The sequence below is a fragment of the Thalia democratica genome, chromosome 4, assembly GCF_965202585.1.
Source record: "Thalia democratica chromosome 4, ktThaDemo2.hap1.1, whole genome shotgun sequence".
NCBI lineage: Eukaryota > Metazoa > Chordata > Thaliacea > Salpida > Salpidae > Thalia > Thalia democratica.
The window spans coordinates 37,520,633-37,532,223 of record NC_139168.1 but is presented as its reverse complement, the minus strand read 5'-3'; the positions used below and the strand labels follow the sequence as shown (position 1 = coordinate 37,532,223).

Genomic DNA, 11,591 nt, shown 5'->3' with positions numbered 1-11,591 from the left:
TTAGTGAATTAATTTAATAATTTATTAATGTTAGTAAGTAATTTTTCAATTTAGACTAAATGTTTAATTAGTTGTCTGCATTTTTTGATTTACTAAGTTTTTTGAAAGTTAACTTTTTTAAAATCTATAATGTTTGTTGGTTTTATATAAAGCCTTAAGTGTATACTTTTTCTGTAAAATTTATTGTTTTTTTTTAGTTTATAAGCTAATGAGTATTCTGTAATTAAATGTAAATTAAGATACACCTAAGTCTTTACCTGAGTTTATGATATTGTAATCTCCTTAGATTTATATTGAACTTAACTAATAAAAGTAATGATTAAGTCTCTCATTAATGACGTATCTCAGTGCAAATTTTTGCTAATAGAAGACTCAATTAAACAAAGAGATGACAGTCTTTTCTACTCCTGCTTGAAAGCTCGCTGCAATGAACCTTGTGTTATGGAAGTTTTTCTTTTTGAGCACTCTGAAGAGCAAGTTGAGAATTTACTACAGCTAAAAAAATCCACAAAAGCAAAAGTAAAATATCATGATTTCCACACAAATGCAACTGCCTGGATAACATCACAAGAAGCTCCAGACAAAAATTTGTATGATAAACTGTTGCATGATGTTATAAGCTCAACAAATGGTACAAAAAAGATTATAGTAACTGATAATGTATCAGCTTTTGGTTCTGACCACAGTCAAATCGGACACTCTTTATTTTGGACTAAGAGCAGAAAAAATGTAATGCAAATTATAATGATAGTACATCGAGAATTGATACCAGAAGAGAATTTAAAGAAGCTTCATTATCTTGCTCAAGGAAGAATCAGAATGTCAGCATCTACATTCAAGCCTATTGTGGATTCAGACAAAATTATAGATGTCTGTGAAGTCATGTACAAGCGTTCCAATGGTAAAGTTTTAAATCAAAAAGAAATGTACACAATTAGGGACGACTTCAAGGTAGATTCCAAAGTCTGGGTGCCTCCAGAAGATGATGAGTTTTCAGCACAAGATGCAGAAACAGAAGACAGCAAAGAAGACCAATTCAAGGAAGTGACTTTCAATCTTAACCTTACTAAAAAGGAAAGACAGGATAAAGAAGCTTTGGTTTTGCCTTACACAAAGCAGAAGGAAAACTTGGAAGCTAACAGCAGCAAGATCTTTTATGAACCAGATGATGCTGATGACTTTGATGATGAAGACCCTGATGAGGATCTTGAGTTTTAATTTTTTTAAATATCTGTAGTATAAGTGTATTTTACAAAAAAAATAGGTCATATAATTAATAAACTACAACTTTTCAAGTTATTAACATCTAGTTGTTTAACAAGAAAAAAGGTGATGACATATTGGTGTTTGGATCAACCAAAACTAGCTAAAATATTATTTAATTTAAAAGAAGTAAGCAGTCACGTTAAAACTGCAAAAAAAGCATTTAAATGTGTGTCAAATGACTTTATTTTAGATAGTTTATGTTGATTTGTACCTACTATGACATCATCATGCCCCTCCACTGTTGTCTAATAACATATTGTAGTAGTTACTAATGTTTTGTGCACAAATCTAATGAGTGATAAATATAAAATAACCTAGTGATATAATCTTTCATAAATTAAAACTTTTTATAGTCTTTAAAAAAAAGTTATGAATAAGATAATAAAGTAGAAAACTTAAAGTTAAGTTTTGTAACAAAATTTATTAATTTTTTAGTGACAAGTCTTTAATTATATTAATATGTACTAAGTACAACAGGTAAAAATGCCAAATTTATTGTATATTTTTAAATTATTTTTAAACTTATTAGTTAAAACCTCGGTTATCATAGGTAAATTCAAAAACAAAATTGTTAGCTTGTGCACACTGTCAAATTCTATAAAATAAAAATCTTAGTTTTTTTTAAAGTGTATCTAAAACAATATCATTTTTAGATAATAATGCTTACTTTTTGTTTTTAAAAAACGTTTGCAAGCTTGTAGTACTGATACACAGTATTTGGTTATAAAACCAGGGCAAAAATTTATATGACTAAGTTTAAAATATATTAATTTACAGCAAAACTTTGGCTAGTCTTTGGATACTCGCACATGGGGAGTTGTATCCTTTATTTAGTATTTAGATTTTATTAGTTTTTTTAAATATAGTAAAATTTAAAACTGAGTAAAAGTTTTGTTTATCTGAATTTGAAGGATGAATTTACAGATACTTTTTTTTAGTAATTCAGTTTAACTACAACTTGAATTTAATTACTTTCGTCCTACGAGATTAGGGGTGGGACACATCTATAGTTAGCTGGCTAAATTTGTTAAAATATCCATTGTGGGCCAGGATGTCAAAAAATATACTATAAAAATGTTGGATGTCTTAAATAGTAAAATTGCAATAAAACATATTTAATAAGCACTTTTGAGTACTAAAATACAAATAAATATCACATTTCAAAATATTTGCCCGCTAAAAAAAACACATTTCTTTAAAGCCGGTTCTGTCCTGTAGCCGTACGTTGCCTAAATACTAGACGTTTTGTGTATTATGTTTTTGCACCCTTGTTTGATTAGTTTTTAGGATAATGTTTAGAAATAGTATAGTACTAATAGAAATTTTTTCTATTAAAATTACAAGTTTTGTATACAAAATTAAGAATAACGCTGCTTATTATTAACAAATTTATGAGGTTACTATAAAAGTGCTTTCATGCTGTAGTAATATATATTTTAAAATTAAAGTCTGGAATATGCTAATAAAAAGTCTACTCTATTCCTTGCTGTAATTTTATTTCGTTCGTATTGTAACTTTTTTATTAAGTAATTTTATTTTAGTAAGTTATAATGAATTTGATGTATAAAATAAGTTTGTTTCAAAAATCTTTTGTAGTTTTTAGTCGAAATAATAATAAAATGACTTTTAAACTCAATCATTCTCTTAAAACATATATTTTAGTTATAATAAGTGAGCAATGTTTCACCTTTTAAAAATTATGTGATATGTGTTTTATGTCCGTCTTTCTATCGTGTTCTCAATAAAAGAAATATTGTTGTGATCTTTAAATTATTCTCTAAACTCGATGTCTCAAATTACAGCCAGCTTACTAAAGAACATTATGTACTAGCTTTTTAACACTTTATATTATGAAATAATGTTAAGTTAAAATTTAAAGGTTTTGCCTTTTAAAATTATTTGATGTGTTTTAATAGTTTTATTTTTCGTTGGGAAAACTTAACGTTTTAAATTATAGAAATAAACGAAAACTTGTTTTCATCAAAAATAAAATACAAGTAATGGTTCAGTATAAGTCTAAAACAGTCTTTAATGACCTATGCCTACCTGATGAGTTTTAATTTAGTCAAAGAGCTCCTGTTTTAGTCAAACCAGTGTCATCTATAACAGTAGTTAATAAGCTAATCAAAATCTGTGCACCCCAAATCACAGAATAATAAATCTGTAGACCCCAGTGTGCTCTTCTTCAAGAGTATAAGTTTCAAAATAAGCCTTTAAATCATTCAATTTTTTTTTTCCTTTTCATCAAAAACTTTAGAATATCTCGTGTAAGTTTCAGAATGACTTTTTTTTTGCTCTTTTTCACCAAGAATTCCAGAAAAACTAGTATAAGTTTTACATTTTATATTAACCTATCATAACAAAAATTATCAAAAAAAATTTTGTGCGTCCCAAAAATATTTTGTGCACCTGTGCACACTTTGATAATCCCTGATCTAGAATATTACTCAGTTAGGCTAATACAGCTGTTATTTTTCATCGGTTTTTTAAATAAGGGTAGAGTCTCAATAAATTAATTTTCAAAAAGGTAAAAATAGCCCCTAAAACGAACCATTTTTTGTCAAGTACATTAACATGAAAATATACTAAATATTTTAGGGTTCCCACCAGTGGCGTCGCGTGGTCTTTTTCTTAGGGGGTGCTGCATATTGACATTCTTAAATTAAAAAATCCCTTAGTTTAAAACATTTAGATTAAAATCGTAAACGTAATATATAGATATAGCAAATTTTTCAGAAAAAAAAAGTTGAACATATTTATTTGAATAAAAAACAAAAAAATTATAAATAAACACATATCTCGTACCCATGTATATCATCATCCTTTCTTAACAAATATAACTACTTTTATTTTGTTTATGTCAATGTAAGTTTCTGTATTTGCACAATTATAAACTTACTAAATTAATTTTATGAATTGTCTAACTAGTAATAAAATACAAATAAAAAACATGCAAGTAACTTAAAAAAAAACGATGTAGCCCCTGCACAAGTTGCCCCTGCTCGTGTTTTCCATGCTAGAGTTTTCCCTGCTCGATTTTATCCTACTCGAGTTTTTCCTGCTCGAGTTTATTCCTTCCCGAGTTGCCCTTGCTCGAGTTTATTCCTTCTCGAATTTTCCCGGCTTGAATTGCTCCTACTCGAGTTGCTCCTGCTCGAGTTTCTCCTGTTCGAGTTGTTCCTGCTCGAGTTTTTCCTGTTCGAGTCGTTCCTGCTCGAGTTGTCCTTGCTCTAGTTTTCCCTGCTCGAGTTTTCTCTGCTTGAATTGCTCCTGCTCGAGTTTTTCCTGTTCGACTTGTTCCTGCTCGAGTTGCCCCTGTTTGAATCGCCCCTGTTTGAATCGCCCCTGCTCGAGTTGCCTCTGCTTGAGTTCAACTTGTCTTACTGTTCTCGCGTTGTAGTAAATTTTCAACAACAATCATGGTTCAATTCATATGGTGCTGAAAGTTCATGCAGCCCCAGAATTCAACTTTTTAACATTTTTTGTATTGAAAACTTGTATATATTTAAGATACAGCTGATACAGATTGAGCTTGCAGCTCCAAATTTACGAACATTTTGAACATTAAATATATAAATTTGAAAAATACTAATTTAGCAGGGAAATTAACGACGTTTATTTACACATTTGGCTGTACTTTTTGTACAACTTTATGATAACACAACTTCCTTATTTTTAAAGTAATAAAAAAAATCATATATAATTTTAAAGCTCAATTCCTCAGCTTTAAAATAAAGTCAATTTGACGTAGTTTGGGGTTGTACAGCTGAAGTAAGGGCCCATTTAAAGCAGCGTGTTTAAAGGCTTAAAGTCTAAAGTCAAACAAAAATTAGCATATTTTATCATTACTTTAGGTGGAGCTACAGCTCCAGCGTTCCACCCCACGCGACGCCCCTGGTTCCCACTAGCTTGGTTTTTCTTGATAATTGCATTCTACGAAAAAACTCTAGATTTATCTGGATAAGATTAAAAAAAAAACACAATATTTTTATTTTTTATCGCATAGTGCTTGACCATGTCTATATTGTATATACATTTGTTAATGAAAAAACTTAAATGCTGTATAGAGAAGTATTCTAATATTAACAGTGTTCAAACTTGCTTGGTTTTTACTAATATTATTAAAAAAATCATTTGAAAACGATTTTTTTCATAAAAAACTATAAATTGCGACTTGTTTTAAATTAAACAATTTAAAGTTCTCGACTTAAATTTCTTTCAGGAGATTTTTATCTAATAAATTTTTAACAGTTTATTACTCACAAAACAATGTTTCACTCCTATACTTGCATATATGAGATCCTCAGTTGTTGTAAAAAAATCTTGTTCAAATAGAATCAGATTCTATCTTGGATCTGATCCGTTCGCTCGTCGGTAGTGCCAGGGAGCTGGAAAGCAATCCCGACCCCGGTCCAGCGCGGCAATCTTCCGGACTTCGCGTTCGCTTTATGCGTTCCATATGTTCACATTCTTATGTTTTATATTTTTCGCCACGACTGAATCGGAAATCCAGCTTATCTGAACGGACGAAGCGCGTCGAGCGACGCGCCTAGTCACTTGAACGTGTGATCATTTGCAAATTAATTCGGGAGGCGCAAAGGGAGGCTAAGAGCAGCTTCTCACTACGATTTCCGTCTCGGAGCCGCAGCCCGGGCCTTAGAAGACCTTCGGAAAACGCGACCGGGCCGGAGGACTTTGAGAGGTCCCTGACAGGGACTGTCCCTTATTTTTTTTGAATGAATTTTGGCACCATACACGTATACTTGTATTCTCACTACTAGAAGACGGTCTCATTCGAAGATCGACACGGTGTAAAAGGCCCATGGGCAGGTCGATGCAGAGACGCTGAGTAAAGTTCTTGACTTAATTAAACTTGAGTTAAAGTGTACCTTGAATTAAGTAAAGTTCTAAAAAATTTGGTTATCTACAATATGAAAAAATCTGATGATTTTGTAAAGTCAATTGAGGAGCAAAACTTAATTTAACAAATTAAGAAACTACTATTAAATTTGTAGATTTGCACATGAAAATCTTGTATTTTCTCCTGTTAATGATCTAAAAAATTGATTCTGGTAAATGATAGAAAAAGTTTTTGTCAAAGAGTTTTGTAAATTTAAAAATAAGATTAATGTAAGAGATATAATTTTTGAAATTGTTCAAAACCAATGTTTTATTAATAATCTTTTATATTTTATAACCTTTATATTTCAATACAAAAACAATTTCGAGAATAAGTATGGACAGCTAGATTCTTTAAAAAACTTTCAAAATTAATAGAAATACTTTAAATTCAACAAGACACTGTATTGAGTGTGCAAGCAATTTACAGTTATACCCTGCACAATTTTCTCTAATTTTTGAAGAATCATAACTAGTTTCTTTAGTAGAATAAGTTTTTGAGTTAAACAGTATAAAATTTGCAGTGAAGACTACAGAAAAGTTTTAAGGATTAGACTAAAAATTATAAAGTGCTCCATAAACGAGCTTAAAAACAAAATCGATAGACGGACTACAGAGATCAAGCGTAATGACATCTTTGCTAAACGCTAATTCGTAAGTTTTCTTCATGAAGCAACAAAACCATTTGTAACAAATTCTTAACTATTTCTATGCCGCTAGCATGTAAAGAATGGTCAAAACAAAACCTCACTAGAAATGTTTCAATTGATTTTTATCCTTTCAGTCGTTTGCAAAGAATGTGGGAAAACAGAGTTAAGTTAGAATTTATGATTAAAAAAATAATAACTTAAAGTTGTATGTAAAGAGAACAATGCAGCTAGTATTGACGATGCAAATATATCGCTATTTTAAATTGAACGGAGGATGTACAGCGTACTTGTTTAACTTTTCTGAAGCGTACTACTAGTTTTATAGTTTTTAGAACGACAAAAAAACAAGACGCTTGATTTTTTTTTTCGTAGGACCTGGTGCATGAAAAACCTTTCAGTTATCAAGTCGCACACCACGGATACCTTTTAACGTCTTGTCTAGAACATAAGTAAATGTTATAAAAAAATATTTAAATACGTTTATCTATTGATGTTTAAAAATTCTATTAGCCTATTAAGTTCATATTATTTTCTGTTGACTAAATAACTATTTTAAAATGCAAAAACCTGAATTTTTTAAAATAATTGTGAGTCTTCAATGGTTTTTTTTTTATCTTAGACTTTTATTATTTTAACTTGCCAACGTTTGCTGCATCATAAACAACAATGATAATAATTTTCAACTTTTAAAAAAGTAAAGTTTTAAATTTTGTACAGACTTGAAAGCTAACGTAAATGTAAAGCTCTTGTTGTGTAACTACGCGTGTTGAACCTGGGTTCAAAATATCTAGTAATACGGAAGGTGCATGGTTAACAAGTACCTTTAAACTTTGACTTTGAAACTATTTTCAATATACTTTGCTTTCATCTTATTTATTATTGAGCTTGGTTAATGTAAATTTAAATAATTTTTTTTATATAAGGAGTTAAAACAGTATTTTACTTCTTAGTAATAATTAGATTTGAAAATATTTCAAAAAAAAATCAACATAATATGATCCATATTAATACGCTATGAAGAGATTGTTAAAAATTTTCAGAAGGTTCTCAAAAAAATTTTGGTAAACAAAAAGGAACAGGTCGAGATTGAAACGGCAGTTTATGTTTGACATGTAAATTTTAGGGTTGCCAAAGACTTTTTGAATTTTTTATTCAGGTTTTCTGAATTTACTCCAGGTTTTTGAAAGTACAAGGGTTTTTGCCTGTTTTTAGTATAAAATCAATTTCAAAATTTTAATTGTGTTAAATAAAATAAAAAATTGAAAAGATGCAGTAATTTTATTCAGGTCCTGGACATGACATTAAACTTTTCTGGTGTACGACTTGATAACTAAAAGGTTTTTTCGTACACCAGGACCTTGGACCAAACTTTTTGAGCGTATTTTTTGTTGTTCAATAAACAATGCTAAAGTTACATTAAATGTGTTTTAATAGAAATAAAAATAATAGCAATAAAGTGTTATATATGGTATACTTTTTGTATCTAATCTAAATTTCATTACTTTACATGAAAAAATTGTTTAAAATTACAGGTTTTTTATATTTTTGTTCTATAGTTATTTGCCTTAACTAAAAAAGAATGCTCAATATAATGGGATGTAAAGAGCTCATTTAAATAGATTTATGCAAATTATATACTTTATTCGCGACCGGTTTCGGTGGCAAAAAAATTGCGATCTTTTCAAGCAAAGATATTTATTAGTTATATTATAAGTTTATTATTTTATAAGTTTAATATTTTATTTTTGCTTGAAAAGGTCGCAAATTTGTTGCCACCGAAACGGTCGCGAATAAAATTTATAATTTGCATAAATCTGTTTATATTTTTGTTCAAAATTCCTTGAATTCCAGGTTTTTTTGGCAACCCTTAAACAACCAAAGCTTATTCTTATTAAAAAAAAGTACACAAATGTTTATTATGGGTAGTTGTCTAAGTTGCATGAGCGTACAAAATTGCACGAAGATACTTTTGCACGAAGGGTCATTTCTGCAAGAGAAGATAATTTTGCACTGAGAAAATTTTGCACAGGTTATTTTTTTTTATTTTTTTTGTTAAGTTTATTTTTTTAAATTAAATTTTTAATTATATATATTTTTAAATTTATTTATTTATTTAATTTTTTTTTACAATCACTGTTACCCCTAACCTTTACCCTCGGTTGATAGCTTTTTTAACTTTTTTTTTCTTAAATTTTTATTAATTATTTTTATACTTTTATCTTTACTATAACTGTTACCTAACCCTTACCCTCGGTCAGTTACTTTTTATTTAATGTTTTACTAAATAATTTTTAGTTTTTTTTTTTAAATTTTATTTGTTATTCTTTTTTTCTGTATTTTTTTCCTCTCGTGCAAAATTGACTCTTGGTGCAAAATCGTCTTCGTGCAATTTTGTTTTCTCGTAAGCCTTTTTTTTTTACAAAACGCAGATTAAAATAAACTTGATCTAATTGATTGGTATAAGTAAGTGTCAATTTTTTTGAAAAAAAAATGTGTCTAGTTTTCAAATTATCAAGGTAAGACAAAATCAGAACTATCTTAAAAGACACAAACACGAGACGTATGGACATATCCACAGCATAAACACTTTTACCTATTGTAATTGACATGTATACTCAAAACTATTTATAAATGTTTTCTCGTTGCCGTTGTCGTTTAATGTAAAACCATGAGCTAAATTTTGACAGGTAGTTTATTGACATAGTGGATTAGTAAAAGCATGTTGATTGACTTTTATCATTTAGTTGGTTTATATATGATAGATATATATGTAAGTAAGCAATTTTTTTTTAAACATTATGAACTTTGTTCATAACTTTATTATGACCAAATCTAAAAGTATGAAAATAAAAATTTAAATTTTGAAGTATTTTTTAATGCGTAGTTATGCTACCGCTAGGGATCTACCGGATCCTAATTTTTGAAAAGGTCCGGATCCTAAATTTTAAAAAATTTGAAAAAACTTTGTTTTCCGCGATCAGTTTCCTTCAGTTTTATATACTTAGATTATTGTGTTTTGAATATTTAATATACATATATATAATTAGTCAAGCAAAACAGAGTAATTAAAGCCTAGTTAATTCAATTATTTTTTGTAAGTATACAGGTACATAAATTCATTAGTTTAAAAACAGTGAATTTTTAATTTAAAGTTTCTTGCAGATTATGTTCTTCTACTGACTTTATAACTAACAGCAATGTACCATGCTAGTATTAAGAACTATCGCCTTCCAAAACGATGAAAAATAAACGATCAAAAAGCAATCAAAATTTGTAAAAAAAAAACTATGAACATGATTTCTTTGGACAACCAACCGTATTCAGTCACTAGCAGTCAAGGTTTCATAGACCTGTTAGCTGCTTTAGAGTCAAGTAACTTGATTCCGAGTACCAAGTTTTTCACTTATACAATGCTTCCTCAGACTTCATGAAAGTTTGAAGATAAAAATACAAACTGAGTTATCAGAAGCTTCGTTTTTGTCATTTAAAAGTGACATATGGACGAATTTGAAGACAAAAACATTATATCTTTCTTTAAAAGCGCATTGGTAAAATGAAAACATTGAGTACATTCACCGAGCTTTGCACAGTAAGAAAATAGAAGGTTCTCACACTGGCTTTAATATTTGTAAAACATAAAGGAAATGCTTCAAAATTGGGGTATCAATATGAATCACGTTCAAGTTTTTCTGCGCGACAATGCATTCAACACGAAAGATGGTATGTTGTTGTTAAAACCCTCTTCAGCACCCTGTTTCATTCACACGCTTCAACTGATAATTAAAAATTCAATGCTTTCAGAAAATAATATAATTGTTTTAAAAGTTTTCAAACTGTTGGCCACTTTAATCATTCTTCTACAGCGTGCGAGAAACTAAAAATAATCCAGGTCACTTTAGGTTCATCAGTGTCAATGCAAAAAGCTACTTGGGCAAGATGCTGAAAAAAGGTGGAACTCAACCTACCTTATGCTGATAATACTTAAAAAGTTTAAAATAAGTGTCCAGAACTACGTAGCTAACAACAAATTTAATCCCGAAAATATTCTTACAGATTTAAATTTTGAAAAATAAGATCCGGATCAAGCCTGATCTTAAATTAAAAAAATCCAGATCTAGTCGGAGCCTAAATAATGGATCCGGTAGATCACTATACGGCCTACATAAAAATTTGTTAGTTATGTTTAGAAAATAATAACTATAATTTTTAACTGTATACATACACAATGGGGACATCGATAACTTGAATACAGCTAAAAGTGCGTGAATAACAGTTAAGAGAAAATGTTTTACTTTTTATATCGAACAAAAGTTAAATCTACTAGTTAAAAAAACGTTTTATTTTGGAATCACAAATTTTTGGAAAAAAAACAAGTTTTTGTTAAGATAGATAATTTTTTGTTTATTTAACTTCATTCATTTCTTATAACATCATAAATTTTTTGATTCTGCTCATTTAAAACATTTATCTAACCTTACGCGAGTCCTCTTAAACTTCGGACCTAATCAATGTCCTTACTGTACAACACTTTTAAATAAATAGTTTAGTAGTATTATTTTTTTTAATTAATGCAAAACTTTTTATGGGAAGCTATACATCTATAACAATTATTAAGTTCATGTTAACAGGCTTAAAATAAATATAAAACAAAAAATGTTACGGTTGTCTTACGAGTAAATTATCTTACTAAACAAAATGAAAACCGTTTGACGCAAATATTTTATTTAGCTATTGATAACTTACTAAAACATATTTTTTTTTTGTTCAATGCAATAC

General features: G+C 29.0%; 1 protein-coding gene across 1 annotated transcript; it reads left to right on the top strand.

Annotated features, from left to right (window-relative positions):
* Nucleotides 1–293: 293 nt before the first annotated feature.
* LOC145834193 (elongator complex protein 5-like) lies at nt 294–2,747 on the top strand. The gene has a single exon (XM_082941566.1). The coding sequence runs from the start codon at nt 316–318 to the stop codon at nt 1,216–1,218; it is 903 nt and encodes a 300-aa protein (XP_082797692.1). The 5' UTR covers nt 294–315; the 3' UTR covers nt 1,219–2,747.
* The last annotated feature ends 8,844 nt before the right edge of the window (nt 2,748–11,591 follow it).

Coding starts and splice junctions, on each gene's coding strand:
- LOC145834193 (XM_082941566.1), top strand. CDS start 316: ATGATTAAGTCTCTCATTAATGACGTATCTCAGTGCAAATTTTTGCTA.